Genomic DNA, 20,834 nt, shown 5'->3' on the forward strand with positions numbered 1-20,834 from the left:
AGTGGGATGGGATGGGAATCATTTTTTACTCTGGCACCGGAATTGGGACGGGATGTAGAGATGCTCCGATAATCGGCCACCGATCGGCAATTTACCCTATCTGTGATCGGCAATTTACCCTATCTGTGATCGGCAATTTACCCTATCTGTGATCGGCAATTTACCCTATCTGTGATCGGCAATTTACCCTATCTGTGATCGGCAATTCTGGAGAAACCAATCTTTTACACCATTTAAGTCAGGGGTGCCCACACTTTCTAGACTTGAGAGCTACTTTCAAAATGACCAGCTCAACCAGATCTACCCACCAAAAATATATACATATATTATCCCATTGCTGAAAATACAAATGCACTTCTTTTCCTTTTTTGTAATATTGATGTTTGTGCGAACACTTTTGAAAACACGGTAAGCCTGTTGCATTGTGGGTTTGCGCTGCCCTTTTTGATGTCGATCAATCAAGTGCAATGTGTGGCAGATGCTAAAAATAGTTTATTATTTATTTTTAATTGTATATTTTTAGGGGCCATGTCATGTGTTCTACCTGCACAGCCTGTGTGATCTACTGGTAGATCACAATCTACCTTTTGGGCACCCCTGATTTAAGTGGTATAAATGTCAATCAGATATATAGTATAATATCATGTTTCCTCTTTGTGACAGACCTATACATTCTCCCATTCCTGAGTCCCCAAAGACAGAAACAGTTTTGACATGGGTTTTTTGACATATAATAATTTTGGAAATAGTAAAATGTGCCTCTTACGCACAAGATCGGTATCGGTATCTGCCGATCATGAGATCGGTGATCGGGATCAGTCCCAAAAACCCTGATCGGAGCATCCATAACGGTCAGGACAGGAGTGAAAATCCACTCCCATGTCTGTCTCTAATACACACAGCATATACAACACAAATAGCAGCAGACAGAAAAAAAACAGGTTCCTACTTTGAGGCGTCTTTGACTTCATCAGTTGAGGGTCGGCCAGGGTTAAACTTTGGAACCCATGGATAGAAAGATGGAGCCTTCCCTCTAGTTCATCCCCGGAAGAGCTCTCCAGCAGCATCTCCATGGCCGTCGATCCTCCATACATCTGGCTAGCTCGCCAGTACATTTCTCCCCTGCTGGTGCAGCTCCCAGTGTCAATGGCACCGACCAGCCCCATACTACCCGGCTGCCATCTTCTCACTCGCCCTTGGAGATGCTAGTTGGTAACATGTTCATACTGGTTGATATTTAGCACTGCACATACATAGCACGCTGGTGTATCACAGTGGCCCCAAGGACTTTTGTCTGTGGAGCATGCTTCAGGGTCCAGCATTCACAGCTGTATATTAGGAGAACGGACTCCACAGGACTGAGAAGAAGCCGAGTTGTTAGGTGAGGTGTTGGACTTCCACACGCACGCACGTACGCACGCACGCGCACCCCAGTGCGCACATGCAGTCAGTTCAGCAGGGTCCATTGCCGTCCATGGCCTTTGATGTCGCCTCCAGACATTTATGCCTTTGTAGCCCGGTCCTCAGGGAGAGTATTGAGCATCTCTTGTGCCGCCTTGTTGTATGGGTGGCGGCCTGGCGGGACTTGAGTCTGTTTATAGATGCTGTCATAGTGCTGTCATTCAGGATATGCCAGTCATGTTTCTCTGGGCTTCCATTGAGTGCAAAGCAAGCACTCATTTGGACATGGCTCCTACGGTCCGGAGTAGGTTGGGAGGAACACCATAAGCCTAAAAGCCTTGAGTGTAAGAAAGAAAGAAAGAAAGAAAGAAAGAAAAAGAAAGAAAGAAAAAGAGATGACAATAATATAGCATGTCAAAGAATACGTACTGATGCTGTATCCTATTCCAGTCACAACATACTGTACACAGCCTAGTATACGTATACTGTATCTTTTGTCACAAAATAGGCTCCACAGTATTCCAGAGCCAGGTACAGTGACTGAACATGATTCATTGCCAGACAGCAAAGTTAGTTTCATTTTGCATAGTGATATTCAACCACAGAGCTACTCAGGGCTGTCAACACTCAATTATATATTTTTTTTGAATATTTGTATTTTTCATTACAGTGAATTGTGTAATAATTACTGCCATAACAGTAAAACTACACTTACAAAAGGAAATGATAATGCCTAGATTGAGCAGATATACCTCAGTAGACATAGGCCTATGCAGACAACAGACATAACTGGGTTCTTCTTTTTGTCATCATTTTGAGACCATGCTATTTTATCAAACAAATACAGTAGGCTACAATAGTAAACATGTTTCTCTTCCCTACTACACATATTCATTTATTCTGTCCTCACTTTTTAACGCACGCACATTACAACAGAGCTGTGCTGTGCTGGGCTACACAAAATCTGACCAATAAATTGAGAGACTAAATTGAACTCTCACACACACGCACACACAGGCGCGCACGCACGCAAGTGCACACACGCACACAAACATACAGGCAGACACGCAGACTCGTTTACTCACCTGGATAATGATGAACAGCTGATGAACCGTCGAGGGGGGGGGGGGGGGGAGCGGGGGAACTCAAAGCAGTTTTTTGTCGCACCAAACGTCACAGAGAGATGTAAACTCAACAATTTTCGGTTGCTGATAATGACACTGACAGCTATACTTGTCTATCGATACATTACAAGTTGTTTATTTTACTGTTTTACTTCCAAATGAGCGTAATGGAGACCTCTCTCTTTCTCTCTCTCTGCCTGTTTACTGCAGGTGTGGGGGAAGGGGGCGGGGCAAGTGGGCAACCATAGGCTTTTGAAGAGCCCGCGTGAAGTCTGCTTAGGGGGAGTGTCCACCAAAACCATGTGTTGCCATGCCAGCCTATTATAAGTGACTGTGGGCTTTTCAGTGTAAATGTGCTTGTAAATATTGGTAGTTAAGGATTTGTGTTTTTATTTGTTGTGCTTGTTTCTAAAGTGTAGTTGTTTATTTGGGCTTGTTTCTTTCATTTTCATGTCAAGGAAACGCCCAAAAATGAGTCCGCAGACCCACAACACAAAATATGTTATTCCAGAGACCCCATACAAGATTTTATTAAATTTGACAAAAATATACCAACATTTTCATTATGTTCTTCAAGATTAGTATTATTATGTTTTTAATAGCAGCTCTACAAGCTTGTAGATAAGCTATTTTGAAATAGACAATTTATATAGGTTTAAAGGGCTCACGTAGTCTAGTATAGTGTTGTCGTTCATGAATGAACGGCAGCGGTGGCCGAACGGTTTGCGGAGCGGTCTTGTTATCGGAAGGTCGCCAGTTCGTATCCCCGGACCGGCACGTTAAAATTACCACCGCTGAAGTGCCCTTGAGCAAGGCATTGAACCCCTACCATGAAATGTTCTATGAGCAGGGTCTGGCTGTAAACAAGTTCGTCAAGCTTAGTCCATTCACCCTGGGTAAACAAAGAACTTTGCTTTGCTTTGTCAAATTTTTTGAAAACCGTTTATTTTTGGTCCGTTCAGTTGCAAATGCAAGGCGGTGAGAGACTGTTCCGTCCCCCTTTCCTCATTCAGCACGAGCCAGATGGCGGGCAGTGGTGTCAATTGGGTATGGCAAGCTATATGGCAGCTGCCATACCTTGGCTCCAGGGGCAAAAAAAATACATTTATGGCCCAATAAATATATGCCAAAAAAACTGTCCGTAAGCGCAAATTATTTGGTGCACGCACGCGCACGGAAATCTACATATCCCATTGTGAGCTTGTAGATTTTCGACACGTGTTTATTTTTCCCCAGTATAGAGACGTGTGGTTTATTCTGACAGCAAATAAAGAGACAAGAAAACAATCGCCGACATATCCACCCCGCGATGTTGGATGAAAGTTAAACGTGACAGACATTAATTTGTCGAAGAAGCGGGACTGTGGATTGAAAACTGCGGGAGGTGCATGCGTGCAGAGACACAGCAAATGAAAACAAGTGTGCGAATCTGAGCATTCAAAGAGAGTGCATTTAATCGAAGATGCAAATACTTGAATAGGCAGAGATTCCCAATCTGTTGTGAGCTGGGGCCCACCATGTGGGCCATGAGGAATGGATGATGCAAGTTGGCCCCCAAATAATTGACGAAACAGTGAGAGATGTACAGTATGTATATCATGACATGAGAGACGCATATATATATATATATATATATATATATATATATATAATTATATATATATATATATTTATTTATTTATTTATTTTTAGGGGGAAAAATCACACTTGTGTGAAGTGAGGGGCACAGCGAGGGCAGTATTTATTACACCCCGTTGACGTCTTACATTGTCCTTTACTACCCTAAACAAGCATTAAAGTCCATAAACTTGGCTGGCGATGGGGCATTTATAATTAGGCTCTAAACAAGTCCATAGACTTGGCTGCCACATGACGTAATTTTGCCGAGAAGGTGCAATCAATAGGGAAGGCCTGGCACAAGTTATGCCTGAAGTGTGAATGCTGCAACAAGCTCCTGAACCCAGCGGGGCAGCAGAGCATGAGGAAAGGCCTTTCTGCCACATACCATGCTATGCTGCCCTCTTCGGGCCGAATGGATTTGGGGCAGACAACACAATTAGAGGGGGAGCATAATGATAATAATAATAATGTCAAAAAATGGTGGCCATGGTGTCTTTTCTTTAACCAAAACTAATAAAGTATGCAGTCTCTGCACACTGGATAAGATTAAAGATGTATTGGTTCCTTTTACACCACCTTTTGGACACCTTGGAAAAGAGTTTTCACTGTGATACCGTAACGTAAAATGCGTTAGTTCCATTGATCCAAGCCGGAAAACAATCGATTGATTTAGCATTCAAATATAGGCTATACATGCTCTGGAAATATGGGTGGGACCAGAGGCGTAATTAATTTGCATAGGGTTGGTGGGTTTTGACAACGCTGCTGATGAATGAGCTTGTTGTAGGTAAATATTTGGCCAAAGTAACTACAGAACCGTGCCAGAACCGTCCCAAATGGTCCAAATTACCCGATATATTATTTTTTCCGCGAGCGTGTGTGTACAGGGCCCCTTTCATTCTAAGAACCCATGGCTGATAAAGCCTAATTACGCCACTGGGTGGGACGCGTATTCTTTCAAGATTTTCAAGTGGGCCCCTAGCTGTCTCACGAAAGGTTTGGAACCGCTGTCCGCAATGGGGGAAGTGAGAGAGAGAGAGAAAGAGAGAAAAAACACAAGGAGAGGAGTTGAGGGTATAGGGAAGATGCAAATGTCCCCCGGGCGATAAGCGGGGAGTCCAATCTCAGGCGACATATGGTCGCGGCGTAGGAGAAGAGGGGCTCCTTCAGGAACGGGGCCCTTATCTGTGGAGAAAAGGCTCCTCTTCAGTCTGATTGAATGACTAATCTCCTGTTCCGACAGCATAACAAGGCTGCAGAGTACACAAAGACACAGAAGCCGCAGGAAATGGAGAGTGAGAGCCAGAGCTGGCCATGTTGCAGCCTTGGAGCACCACGGCGGGGCGTTTAGCCTCAGGGCCAGAGAGAGAGAGAGAGAGAGGGGAGATAGGGTGAGAGGGGGGGGGGGGGGGGGGGGTCTGGTTGGAAAAGGCCTAGAGACTAGACTCAGACCAATTCTTGACAATGCCGTCTGAAAGGACCCATTTAGACCATGACGTCGAAATAAATAAAAAGTCTTCTGAAAGAATATATATTCAAAGATTTGTGCCGCATTTGTACGATTTTTTCAAAAAATAGCAGACCTACAAGCTCTACAAGCGCTACGAGCTTGTAGATCTGCTATTTTTCAATAGCTAAAGTATAACATAAATGCTTAGTCAAAACACCAAGAGCACTACGGGGCATTTAGCCTCAGGGCCAGAGAGAGAGAGAGGGGGGGAGCGGGGGGGGGGGGGGGGGGTCTGGTTGGAAAAGGCCTAGAGACTAGACTCAGACAAATTCTTGACAATGTATACGAGACAGTGGAATGTCAGAAAGACAGAATGAAATATGTGTTCCGACTGGCAACCCAAAAGCATATTTATTGGCCAGTCCAGATTATAGAATCAGATTGGCTTGATCAAGTCTGAACAATGACAACAAAAAACGTATTGATTTTTATCTAATCCGATTCGAAACGGGGTCAATATATGCTCCCCTTTGAAACACTTATGTGGTTTGAAAATTGAACTGCGACTCAAACCTTCATTTTAAAGATGTCTGTGTCTGTAGTCTGGAAACCCAGGAGGCTGTTTTGATGTGGGTTTGGTAGGGAGTGAGTTCCGGAGATAGGGGGGGGGGGGGGGATGTGGTCCACGTAAGGGACCACATCCCGGCCAGCCGGAGAAGCATCGGGGGGGGGGGGGGGGCCTGCAGCTTGTCGAGGGCCTTAGCATTGTATAGCGGTGTCGACTCGAATCGTCAAGTGTATATATTCTGTAATCTGCTTTCCAGTCAAAGGTTGTGCGGCAGCTCCTCCGCGTTGGAGTGTGGATAACTGAGCGAGAACTAGTGTTGTCACGATACTGGATTTCTAACTTCGATATCGATATTTTGAAAAATATCAATATTCGATACGATACGATACAATTCAATACAATTCAATACAAAAAGAATTGTACGATACAATTCGATACTATACGATATTCGATACGATATTCGATACCACGCAACCACAGGAATTCAGAGTGCAAAATGTTTTATTTTTATTTAAAACTGAAAACTTTGAATAGAATGTCCACACACTGGTTGAATACTTAGTAATACTAAGTAATGCTGATGTTTAACAATAATTCAACTCTTGAGAGTGGAAAATGGAACCAAATGGACCCATAAGGGTCCACTTGGTTTCATTTTACACTCAAGAGTTAAAGATCTACTAGGGGTTCATTTAAACCAACTCTCCATTATTTAGCTGGGGACCACCTGGAACCCCCTCAAGGACCACTGGTGGTCCCCAGACCACTGGTTGAGAACCACTGAATGAAAGGAATGATAGACAGTATGTAGAGCACACGCTGGGGCTGACAGAGTCCACTGGTATTAGCAGAGGGGGGTGAGATAACTCCCTCAAGGACCACCTGGGTCACTGGTTCAGAACCACTGACTTTAAGTTTGTAATACGCCGTACAGGCGCGCGCGCGCGCACGCACACACACACACACACACACACACACACACACACACACACCACCCCCCCCCCCCCCCCCCCTCACTCTCTCCCGCACGCACGTCAGTATGTTGTTAGCGTTAGCAGTCAACATTAGCATGAGTGTAGCTTCAAGTTTTCACAACTAACTGCTATCTAATTTGTCAATTAAAACGGGCAGCGAAGGTCCTGCATCTGCACATGCCATTTTAAGAATAGAAAAGCGACTCGTACACCATTAACTTTATACTCGCACCAGAGCAGCTCAGCAACAGTAGCACACTCACATGGCTAGAGAGACAGAGTGGAGAGGGGAGGGGCTGCAGCCTGCATGCATTGCCTTCCAGTCAGGCTGCGCCGTGTGTGTGTGCTACTGGCCCCGGCTGTTGCGCAAGTGTTTTCTTCACCAACGGCAGAGGTACAAACGGAGTATCGTTATAACAAACGGAGTATCGATAGATCGATACCACGGGGAATTCATATTGAACCGTTTTTATTTTATAATTATCGATATTTATCGATATATCGATATTTTTGACAACACTAGCGAGAACACGGAGTCATTATGGCTCCCTGCAACGTCCCCGAGGAGACTCACCTGCGCAACGTCCCCCTCCCCCTCCCCTTCCCCTCCCCCCTCCCCGCCCGTCATTGCCCGCCACTGATTTTCTCATTTAGATCTCCACCAGTAATTACAGTTCATTATCCCATTTTGGGCGGGAACCCCTTTAGCTATTGAAAAATAGCAGATCTACAAGCTCATAGCGCGCCACCGAGTGGTGCGCTACGAGCTTGTAGGTCTGCTATTTTTGAAAAATCGAAGAACCACTGACATAGAAACATAGCTTTTTCAGAAAACTGTCAGGATGTAGAAGACATTTTTAGAATCTGATCTCAGGTCAGAATGGGTTATAGAGCATTCCTTCATGCAATTACTTAGCTTAATGGAGTCTAATTAAAAACCCGGCCGCAGTCAGCTACAGTGCACTCATTGTTGTACTTTTTTCCCCCGCTATGATGTTTATACCTGCTGTTATCGAGACTCTGACTATCCATCACCTTGTTTATACATCTTTCCGCAGACAAAGAACAGAAGGATTGGCGGCGCGAAGGAGCGAGACGCTTTGCCTTGTGCATTATTTTGCCGCATCATTTGAAGCTTTATGCCCATGAAGGCACGAGGCACCAAAGTGAAAGATGTGGGCGTATATACTGACAACCGTGTTATATCTATATAATTAACAAGCCCCGGATCCCCTTTATGAGGCTTGACAAATACTGTATACACACTGCCTTGTGTAAGTTATTTCATTGAGACGATGGGTTCGTAGTATACATGACAGCATATTAAGTAAGGCATAATGTATGGCCGGGTGGTCATTGTTGATAGATAAATCACCGACATTAACCACCGGCGTGGAGCGGAGCTGGTTAATCACCCTGAGTAACCCAATCAGAGACCAGAAGTACCTCAACCAGGAAGTTTTGTCACCTTGAGTCACCGCTCGCCCATCCTGGTGTGACCTATAGCTCACAAGACAATTTGTACCTATTTGGTGAAAAGTAAATTGTGTTTCTGCACCAAACAGTGACATTTGTAGCATTTGTCACAATCACACCCAAGTATCTGCTCAAGGTTCCTTTCGCTCAGACAGAACTAGGCAAGGGCAGCGTTCTCCGTCAGTGCGATTGTGATTTGGAGTGAGCTCCGGAAGTCCTTATAACTCGGATCACTTTGGGTCAACTCGGGACAATGTTTTCTAACATTTTTGTTCAGGATTGCAACTGCTTTATTTGATTATTTAATCTTTATTTTTTTGTTTTATGTCTTCTGATTCATGTACTGTACTGTGCTTATTTTGATGTTGATGTACAGTATGTGAATGTCAAAATGTTCTGTTGATCATGTGTTGTATCTCAGCTACTTACTTTAGTTTTGATATATTTTCTATGCACAGCTTTTTGTGTACCTGTATGTGCGTTTGTAATTGTACCGCGGAATATGATTGATTTGGCTGATTGTGTGAAGTCACTTTCTTTCTTTAGGGGTGCCAGCCCCTCCTATGTCCAGCTTCGAGGGTCGACACACAAACATTGAAGACAAAGTGTGTAAACACAAACATTGAAGACAATAGTGTGTAAACACAAACATTGAAGACAAAAGTGTGTAACTGTAAACCCAAACATTGAAGACAATAGTGTGTAAACACAAACATTGAAGACAATAGTGTGTAAACACAAACATTGAAGACAATAGTGTGTAAACACAAGCATTGAAGACAATAGTGTGTAAACACAAGCATTGAAGACAATAGTGTGTAAACACAAACATTGAAGACAATAGTGTGTAAACACAAGCATTGAAGACAATAGTGTGTAAACACAAACATTGAAGACAATAGTGTGTAAACACAAACATTGAAGTGAGGTGAGGACGCAAATTGTGACTGCAGGCCAGGCGTTTGTCGCGCCCCTCATGCAGCAGACCTGGAGCAGACCTGTCGTTGATCCAGGTGACAACGTCTGCGTTAATAGCTGCCCGTCTGAAAGGACCTTAAAGTGGTTCAAATGGTTGTGACACAGACAGATGCTCAGCCATATTGAATGGTGGTTCAATTCATACTCACACAATGACCTAGATTTGAGCGCTGCATGCGGTGCATAGCATATAGGCTACTATGCAATTAAGCCAACATAACATTTTACAAGCCATATTTATAATGCTGAGTAAACACAGCGTGCACACGCACGCACGCACGCACGCACGCACGCACGCACGCACGCACGCACGCACGCACACACACACACACACACACACACTGCTCCTGACGATCAGGTTTGTGCCTTGCATGTTCCTGTATTCTCCTATAGCCTCGTGTATAGCCAGCCTTCATCTGCCTTTGCAATAAGTCTGGCCCCTCGATCTCAATTGTGGGAGGACTTCACGGCCGAAATGGTGAAGGCCACCCAGATTCGTCTGGAACCAGGCTATAGAGCGTCGCAGTCCCGCCCCCTACCATGGCCCAGGAAATGATTCTCCGTTAATTTTCCTCATAGACATTTCAGAAAGTATTTATTTAAAGACGTTTACGCCGCGGACAAAGCCAACCCTTGTCGTGACAAATCATGACAACAAACACAACACAACACTTTTTTTGTTGTTTTTCTTCTATGTAATTATTTGTTTGGTCCAAAATATTGTGTGTGTTGTCATGATTTGTCACGACTCGAGTTGGCTTCGTACGACACTTAAAAGGTCTTTAAATAAATACTTTTTGAAATGTCTATGGGAAAAATGCATTGTGATTCATTTCCTGGGCCAGGCGTCGTCATGAAAGGGGCGGGACTGCGACGCTCTATAACCAACCAGGGCCCGCATATTCAAATATGAGGCGGGACATTGCAAAAACAAATATAACACTGAGAGCAGTGATATTAGTATCGCTACGCGAGGCTTAACATTCTCCAGCATTGGCCCTATGGAGAAAGGTGCTATACATAAATGCATCATTTAGCATGTACCACACACTCCTCTGAGATGAGATCCAATATTGTATCCATGCCATGGGGCTCTTCTCGTTATCAAAGAGGCGGGAGGGAGGTGATTAAGTCCCTCTGTGTTTAAGTAACAATCACAGTCACAGTGAGAATCATGCATATTTTAAAGTGCTGTCACCTCGTTCTTCTTTTGAACCGCGCGGAGCAACAAGAGCGTCGGATCGTGGCTCGACGTCGTGAATATGAAGCAGCTGAACTGAACTGAACTGACGGCGAAGCGGTGCCTTATTGCCGTGCTACGGTTCAGTGTGACAGGAGTGGAGGAAGATAATGGCATTTATGTAATTAACCCATTTATACCCGCAGACCAGATTCTACTAATGTCTTCTAAATCATAACAGTTTTTTGTCAAAAATGTATGTAATTGGCCGCCAACGCCAATCTGAAAATATGTAGATCCAGGGACCCCCCCAGAAGCAAAGATTTGAGTTAAACACGTTCGCTGTGAAAGCATAATATTCAAAGATTTGCGCCACATTTTAAACAAAACAAGCTCGTATGAGCTTGTTTGATCTGCTATTTTTCAACAGCTAAAGTTTAAAATAAATGGTTAAAGTGGTCAAGAGCTCAGGCGACACAGATGCGTTCCCATCCTGAATGGGTTAAGAACATACGGTAGGGTTGACTACACAGTGTCACAGCTGAATTAACCCAGTGCATACAATATTAATTATCTGAACAATCGGTACTCACTATGCAGTGGTGAGAGTGTCATTCAATCAGAGCTCATTCAGGATAGTTAGCAACTTAGCACATCAGATCAGCTCAGGCATAGACGTAAAGCGTGGGGTTATTATAGTGGTGTAACATAACAAAGCCTACATTTACTGCTTTACTTGAGTATTTGATTATTAGTACAAATATACAAAAATGGGCATAACGTTTTTTTCCGCGATGTTCCCTCATTCTCATTCTGTGGACATTAATGACCAAGTGAATAGAAAAAAACACAAAGTATGCCATGACATCACAGGTTCATCTCTATATTCCTTGAGCTTTTGGGCCTGTGGCTCCCCGGCTATCAACAGGCTGGACTGGGACTTTTGCTGGACCTACCAGTGGATTAGCTTGTAGTAATACCTAATAGTTGACCTTATTATGTGGACAGTGCGGTCGACATGCACTGACATTTGCACCTACCTTAATCACATGTGCTTTTATAGTTTTTTTTTCTCACATCAGTAACGTCCATAACATTGCGTATACAGTAGTCCTATGCTCACGCATACTGTGATATGTCATACCTGATATGATGATATAATAATCATAATCATAATTGATGTCATACCTCAGGTACTTACTTCACCTTCTGTCCTACAGTACCTCATGCACATACTTACCGAAAACAGAATAGATATACTATGTGCTAATTTGTATAATTATTTGGTGGTGCTGGGAGTCTGGTGCAACGCATAGGGGCTGGACCTGGTGAGAGCAGGTGTGGACCTGGTAAGACGTAGGAGGGGCCCGGAGCGGTGGCCTAAGGGTTAGAGGAGTGCCCTTGTTGCCGAAAGGTTGCCGGTTCGATTCCCCGGACGGGCAGGAAAAATCTGGGTGGGGAAGTGATTGCCATCACTCACCCAACACCGCTGAAGTGCCCTTGAACCCCCAACTGCTCCCCCTAGTGGCCAACAGTATAAGACTGTGGTTGTACTGGTCAGCTCCCAGGTTTTAATGTGTGTGTGTGTGTGTGTGTGTGTGTGTCTGTCTGTGTGTTTCTATGTGCAGGGCGTTGCTGAAAATGAGCACCTGTGCTCAGCTACTTACCCTGGATAAAGAATAATAAATAATAATAAATTAAAAAAAAAGACAGGAGTCAACCCACAGAGCCTAGTCCTTCCACGCGCCAGAATGGTACCTCCCAGTCCCGGTAGAGTAGTTCAGGAGGAACGGATTGTGTGGCCCTGGTTTTTCCCTAATGGGACTGATCGAGGGTAGCTACTGGGACGTAAGTCGGCACTTGATCACCCCAGCTGGGTCACCTGAGTGAGGGGTATGATGTTGGGAGACCCGAAACCCTGATGACCTTGGGATACATCACTGAGGATACGTCCCAGGTGCATCCATGCGATGTATTATTATTTTCTTTCCCCCTTCTACTTATGTAATAACAAAAACAATGGGGCTTGCACAAAAACGAATTTCACCCACTGCTTTATACCTGTAGTGTAAACCTGTAATGTTTAACACATACATTATACATTATTGCACTGCCAGTCCAATTATGGACTCCCAGTCCATAATTCTTGGCAGGCTGCCTATAAAGTGTTTTTGTGACGAGCGTGCGTGCGTGCAGGTTAATAGTACTTTCATATGAATTGGAAAAACTGTAATTGCTAACATTTTTCAGTGACCCCAATAGTTACTGTGTACTGTTACCTCCCTCCATCGATCGTGCAGTTCTTCCATCAAATGTTAGTAGTCTCAGTTAAAAACAGCTTTCAGTAAACCACTGCCATAGTGACTGTCAGCTACAACAATTATTGTTCACAAACTTTTGCAGGCCACGACCGCACAAAATACCTTATTAGTTTGACTCTGTTCCACAGGTGAATATATTGTGAACTGAAAATAGCCGAACTACACACTCGGTTTTGGATATAGGCCTATATCACAGCCCCCTTTCCACGCCCCCTTCCGGAGCTATAGTGGTGTCATTTAATCATTAGCATTTACACTTTTTTTCTCTGGAGAATCTAAGTACATTTCCTAATGTTAAAATGTCAAAGACCGATAATAATGTGAAGAAAACACAATGGTATAACAACTCAAATAAGTAGAATAAACCTTACCTTTACAAAACAGTATAGTTTGTGGCTTGTGAAAATACCTCTTTTAACATGGAAGCCTATATGGACCGCAGAAAAAATAACACCACTAGCTCCAAAAGGGGGCGTGGAAAGGGGGCGGGGAAATGCTGTGAGATAGGCCTATATATTGTGCCAGCCAGGGATCCCATAAGAGAAGACTTTTTGGTTTTGTTATAGACCAGGTTTAGTAGAGATCTGCACAGCTGTCTATACTATAGAAGTTGTATATGTGCAGATAATAAAACATGATCTGAATAGTTTTGCATCCTCTCATCGGGTTCTTCTAGAATTTAGCCATGCAGTAAAGTAACAGTTACGGTACTTTATTTTTTGGGGTAAACTATTCCTTTAAACTGTTTCGCGTTTTGCTGGGGACCGCCATGGAACCCCATCGAGGACTCCTGTGGGTCCCCAGACCCCACTTTGAACCCCTCTAATCTACCATTACTTGTTACTTGCGCAAGCAGAGCGCGCAAGTAATAGTTTTCGTCCAGGGCGATGTTTGATGCGTACGCGCCGTGCCAGCGTATGACGTAATGACTATACTTGTGCTTGACATGGCAGTGGTGTCAGATTACATACATGTATACATAGGGGCATTACCTTTAAAGGTGTAGTGAAATGAAAAATACGTTTTTCACACTTTTAGACCATATCCATGGTCATCATATGGGCATACCTAACAATGGATGCCAAAAAAATGTGAAAATTCTCATTTTTGTGTGTTTTTATATCAAAAGTCCATAAATTATTACTTCCTGAAAACGAAAACGTGCTGCGTGATGACGTGTCGAGGCCAACATCGATAAAAGCCAATAAAAATGAAGCTCACCAGTTTAATTCCCCATATCTCCGCATCCGTCCAGCACAGGCTGCACAGCTGCTACTGATTACAGACATCTTCCGTTTTTATTCCCATTCAAGATAACATCCAGAGAGTGTATTACTCGGTTTCAACTTAATCATCACGCTAAAAATGTATCTGAAAACATTATAGGGTAGAAATAAGCCACATTAAGTGTAAACTGGTAAAGCTGGCTGACTATCTGATTTGTAAACAAACATCCACACGCTGTCCTGCATAGCATAGCTACCCGTCCCTAGCTACCGTCCCATCCCCTGAAGGGATGCGACGCTCTGATTGGTTCAGAAACTTCATAGCGGTGTTTCAACTTGAGACCGTCTGAAACTTCAAAATAAAATGTCCACCATTTCCGTTTCACTACGCCTTTAATCCTCCCGACACTAAAACATATCGTCATTACGTCACCATCGAAAACCAATTACACCCTGGCATTGGGTCCTTTAATCCACATCTTTATTACGTCATCATTGAGAGCTAGTTATACCAGTTATACCCTGACGTCATATGCTGCTACGATACATACGCATATGCAAAGTAACCACAGTATACCGCTAATCAACTTACAAATTACATATACATAGAGGCATTTCCTTTAATCCACCCGACACTGATCGACATACGTCACCAGTACTTGCGCAACAAGCAAGTACTGGTGACGTATGTCAGTGCAGTTCTATTTTTTTTTTTTTTTTTTTAATGTTTTTTTTTTGTGGCTTTCGCCTTTATTTAATATTTTTTATGGAGGGACAGACAGTAGGCTGACAGGAAATGGGGAGAGAGATGGGGGCAGAAGACATGCAGTAAAGGCCGTCGGGATCGGGAGTCGAACCCGCGGCACACTGCCAGACTGGATTACCATGCAGCCAAGGTGCCTGGACCGCTGAGCCACGGCCCAGGCCCAGTTCTAGTTTTTAATGTGTTTTAATGTGCTACTCTCTGTGGCCACAATCAGGATGCATGCTATATCTCTGAATGCCATGGCAGGAACAAATGAAATGACTTGGGCATTTTGGTGACAGGCACTTTCCATTAGACCTGCGGTGTATAAATGCCACTTTACTCCAGAACTATCTTTTTCATGCAATAGCCTGACGTGCCCCCAATATGCCTCATATCTTCATGCTGTCTGGTGGAATGTCCAAAAGCGCTCCTATAAATCACACCAGTGTGAACTAAGCTGTGCAGGTTGCTTAACCCACTTTGTGCGGGAACCCCTTTTGGTGTTAGCATTATGTTATGCTTTAGCTATTGAAAAATAGCAGATCTACAAGCTCGTAGCGCGCCACCGAGTGGCGCGCTACGAGCTTGTAGGTCTGCTATTTTTGAAAAATCGAAGAACCACTGACATAGAAATATCGCTTTTTCAGAAAACTGTCAGGATGAAGACATTTTTAGAATCTGATCTCAGGTCAGAATGGGTTAACAACACCGGTGGCTGGGCTGCAATTATATAGTTCTACTGCTCAGTGTGAATGGCCCTTTATAGGCTGCTCAACAGTGTGCGACTCGAATGAGACCCCAATCAGTGCTATTCAGCTGCAGGGGTCAGGGGTCAGGGGCCGTACGTATCGTATACCCCAAATAGACACAGACAGACATACACACACGTCCAGTCATTTGAGAGGTTATAGGCACTGCTCAAAAATATATCGTTAGCTCGTTGTTGGCTTGTAGATCTGCTATTTTTTTTTCACTGCTTTTGTGTGAAACATAATGAAGTATAAGGGGAATTAATGTATGAAATAAAATAAATACAAAAATTAAAATTGAAATATGGACACGTGAAGGTTCACAGTGGGGATGAAGAGCGTGGAGAGAGAGAGAGAGAGAGAGAGAGAGAGAGGGGTGGAGGGGGGGAGGGATGAAATATAAATATAGTGCCTCGAAAGAAACTGATGAGGTAAACAATGAACGTATAGCGTCTATTGCTAAACATGCCATAAGTTTTACCCATTTTAATTAAACAAATCTTGTATAATGCGGGGGGAGGAGGGGGGGGGGGGGGGGGTCCCTGGAACAAATCTGATGTGGGCCTGCAACCAAATGTGGGGGTCCATGAACTGACAAAGCCAGATACGTCATCAATGTGTCTGTACACTGACAAATGTGTCTGTGACTTGGTCTTGTCCGTGGCATCTTTTAATGCATTATAATGGCATTATGTTCCTTATTTTGATCATAAGACCCAATTACTGAATGTCAAGTCTCCACTATGCCATATTAGTAGAGTCCAATTAGGACTATAGTAGTTATCAGGTCCATTGAGGGCTATCTCTTTACTGTATATGTATTTCTGGTGATATTAGTGTCCGTCCATCGTTCATTTTGTATGTCTTTCTTAAATATTGTCCACCACAAGCCAGCATGGTGATCCCTTCAGAGGAACCACGGTGGATTCGAACCCACTTTTTGAATCCACTTTCAACATTTGACTTTCAGAAGCATCCGGTGAGAACGTTTTCTCTGGCTGCACCAGGCAGGCTGACCTGTTGTGTTTCAGAACGTTTTCTCTGGCTGCACCAGGCAGGCAGACCTGTTGTGAGAGCGTTTTCTCTGGCTGCACCAGGCAGGCTGACCTGTTGTTGCAAAATACTTCCATGCAAGCCGTGTGGAATAATAATACACTTTAGAAATCCACAAAAGGTCACTCACTGAAAAAAAAAAAAAAAAAAGGATCTCCCTCTTCAAGTGCACGCACATTCAGAAATGCCACCGCCACAGCTTAAAGGGAAAATTCTATGGTTAGGTGAAGGAGGTTGGAAAGAATGGGACTTAACTCAAAGAAGCAGAAAAGCAAAGCCAAGCACCTTCCACCTTTTATCCCACAAACTGAGAGAGGAGGAACGGCAGGGGGTGGACGAGGAGGATGAGAGGATGATGGGAGGGATGATGGGAGGGATGGAGGGAGGTGAGATGAAAATGATACATTTTTAACTTACTTTGTACTCATACTTAAAAAAAAACTGTAAATCAAGTACAAATTGTACTAAGCAACTTTGTAATATTTGCCAAGGCGTATTCTATACTTTGACTCAAGTAGGCTACTGGAGTTGTGTACTTTGTCCACCCATGGTTCCCTCACCAACCTGGCTCCCCCCTTACTTCTCAGGCCTCCTCCTCCTCCACCATCATCATCATCATCATCATCATCATCATCATCATCATCATTTGATTGATTGATTGATTGATGGATTGATTGATTGATTGATTGATTGATTGATTGATTGATTGATTGATTGATTGATTGCAGAATTACAGTACATTTCAAGTACAACGCAATAAAAAAACTGTTAACTGTGAGTGGACGACACCATAAACGTCATGGTGTCGTCCACTCACAGTTAACAGTTTTTGTATTGAGTGATGATTTATGGCATGCAGCACTTGTTTACAATAGGGCCCACCATTTTCAATTCATCAAAATGTCATCATCATCATGTCCCGTCCCGTTCCCTCGGGTCCAGTGACGCCTACCCTCGGACTAAAGTAACTATAGTTTTCAAATAATTGTAAAAGTAGCCTACAATATTTACCTCTGAGGTGTAATGGAGAAGTACAGAACATTGGAAATACTCCAATAAAGAAAAACAAAAAAAAACATAGATACAAATTGTGAGTGTGATATGTGCAAGTACAGTACTTGCACATATTTAGTTACTTTACCTGGGGACCCCATGTGGAGAACGAGCTGGGCTTTAGAAGGCCTTGATGGCAAAGCTTCATTAACCCATTTTGACCTGTCTTCTGAAAGAATATATTCAAAGATTTGTGCCGCACATAACATAATGCTTAAAACACCAAAAAGGGTTCCCACCCAGAATGGGTTAAAGGGAGTGTAGGAGACAGAGAGAGAGAGGTGGGTCGAGGATTGAAGTGACAGAGGGGTGGGCATACGTATACTGTAGCATGTCATGTCAGGAAGGATTACGCTGAGTTCTTTTAATCCTGGGTAAATGTTAATTCTTCCAATCCTCACACATACCGTACATTTTAGTTTGTAACCACTTTAACCATTACTATGGCTATTCAAAAATATCAGATCTACAAGCTACGACCTTGTATAGATCTGCTTTTTTATTTTTTAAATCGTGAAAATCTTTGAATATATATATATTATTAAATGAGAAAAAGAGGTTGCGCATCAGCAATGGTTTTCAGTGGAGTGCCAAACCGAAATCCAATATACATCAAAAAATAGGAATTAAAAAAAAATCCAAAAATTAAACAAACGGCGGACAAAGTACTCACATTTCCATTTCTTTATTGGCACACACCAAAAAGGAACGCTTACTCTGATGAAACATTTTAACTCAAATATTTGCTTCTGGGGGTCCCTGGAACAAAATATTTTCAGATGGGGGTCCGCGGCCGGTTCCGTCCTTGACATGGAAAAGTTCGAGCACCGCTGATCATTAACATGCGATTTTCAGGAAACTGTGAGGACTTGGAAGACATGTGTAGAATCGGGTCCTCAGGTGTTATAGTGGGTTAAGAGCGAGGGAAGGGAACCTGCAGGAGGCTTGTGAACATGCACTGTACTGTATATACAGTACATACTCCTGTCACTGCCCTGCACTGCCCTCCACATACAGTCACACTGGGCAAGACCTACAGTACGATGCAGTGGCGTGCACAGATAGACACTAGGGGGTGCTAGAGCACCCCCCATGCCCTTTTGGCAATGTGCCCTTTCAAAAAAAAAAACATTTTCTGGGGGCGGAAGTTGCGGCATTTTCGCGGAAGTACCGCTCAGGGAAATGACGTTGATGCTTTACAAATCAGTTTAGATTATCTGTGAATGAAACAAGTGTTGTGATTGGTCGGAAAAATAACGTATCCGGGGGAAATACGTCTGACGGATGTTACGGACCGACACTTCCGCTGAGATGGTCTCTGCCTTAGGTTGTGACCAGGCTTTTCTCTCCGCAGATGAGTAAGGCTAGGACCGAGGCTAACATACAGTATAGGCTGCTGTACTGTATGTGACCGTTTGCCCTGTCTTACATGTGTTTGGCGGTTCACGCTGTTAAGTCTGATTTCACACTCGTAAAGTCACTGGATAACAAAGCCTGCTGCTAAACCATCCATCCATCTTCAACCGCTTATCCGCAGTCGGGTCACGGGGGCTAACAGCTCCAGCAGAGAGCTCCAGACGTCCCTCTCCAGAGCAACATTAGTACCTTCATCCTGGGGGATCCCGAGGCAGATCCCGACAGATGTTGGAGATATAAACCCTCCAGCTCATCCTTGGTCTGCCCCGGAGTATACTTCCCCGCGGGACGTGCATCGAGGACCTCCCTATAGGGAGCCACTCGAGAGGCATCCTAACAAGATGACCGAACCACCTAAAAGCTGTCTCCTTTCCAAGTGAAGAAGCAAGTGAAATGCTGTTAAACCACTATACTATTTATATTATAAATAGTTGCAAATGGCTCCGGTAATAACACGTTGCAGAATCACCCACTCTCGGGTAAATGGGACAATTGAGCATATTCACACTGTGGCAATTCTGCTCTTATACTTCATGCCTCAGTGCTCTTACTGTACTTCATACCGTAGTTGTTGTAAATCACCCAAAATGTATAGGGAGAAAAACATCTGCAGGATTGCTCTGCTCTCCTCCTCTGCTCTCCAGGTAAGGAGGAAGTTGGCAAGTTGGTTGTTTACAGTCGGAGCACACAGAGGTGTCTACTACACTATGATGTAGTAGAATGGAAAATAATATCTGCACGTATAGGCACAGGACCATGTTGTCATATACCCCCGCGCGCGCACGCTCGCACGCACGCACGCACGCTCGCACGCGCGCACGCACGCACGCACGCACGCACGCACGCTCGCACGCACGCACGCACGCACGCACGCACGCACGCACGCACGCACGCACTGACACACTGACACACTTCCGAACTCAGTCACCCCCCTTAAATAAAAATGTGTGCAGTCTTAATGAGTACTCTGCAGTGTCTTATATTCGGGGAGTCTATTTGAAGTGCCATGCAGGTAAAACTTCCAAAATACCTCCCCTGTTCTGTTCTGTACCATTTGGGGGGAACAAAAAACAAGAAAAATAATCAGATGTTTAATTGGCCCTTTTGATTGTCCTGCAAGATCGGCTAATTGTGCAAATTAATCTTCGATTTTATCTGGTTTAATCCAAAGTGAGCCAATTACCTAAATCGCACGCAGAAAGCAACACAGCAAACACGACAGAGAGGGAAAAAAAGAGAAAAGAAAACTCAATTAACCCATTCTGAACGGGAACCCCTTTTGGTGTTTTAACTAAGCATTATGTTATACTTTAGCTATTTTTGAAAAATCGTGAAAATGCGGCACAAATCTTTGAATATAAATTCTTTCAGAAGATTTTTTTTTTTTTTCGACGTCAGGCCTAAATGGGATAAACAAAGAATTATGTGTAAACACATACACATATTGTACACATACACTGTATATATACAGGCATGCGCCCGCATACTAACTAGTTG

The 20,834-nt window shown here is 43.7% G+C and overlaps 1 protein-coding gene across 1 annotated transcript in view; it reads left to right on the forward strand.

Moving 5' to 3' along the window:
* Positions 1-5,161: 5,161 nt before the first annotated feature.
* Positions 5,162-20,834, forward strand: part of lamc3 (laminin, gamma 3) — a gene marked incomplete at its 5' end in the record, with an annotated part of 260,453 nt that continues 244,780 nt past the window's right edge. The window contains 2 exon segments of the mRNA XM_079525276.1: positions 5,162-5,170; positions 5,389-5,440. Coding sequence (XP_079381402.1) covers positions 5,162-5,170; positions 5,389-5,440 — 61 coding nt within the window.

Source organism: Electrona antarctica, assembly GCF_951216825.1.
Source record: "Electrona antarctica genome assembly, chromosome: 16".
In the NCBI taxonomy this organism is placed as follows: domain Eukaryota; kingdom Metazoa; phylum Chordata; class Actinopteri; order Myctophiformes; family Myctophidae; genus Electrona; species Electrona antarctica.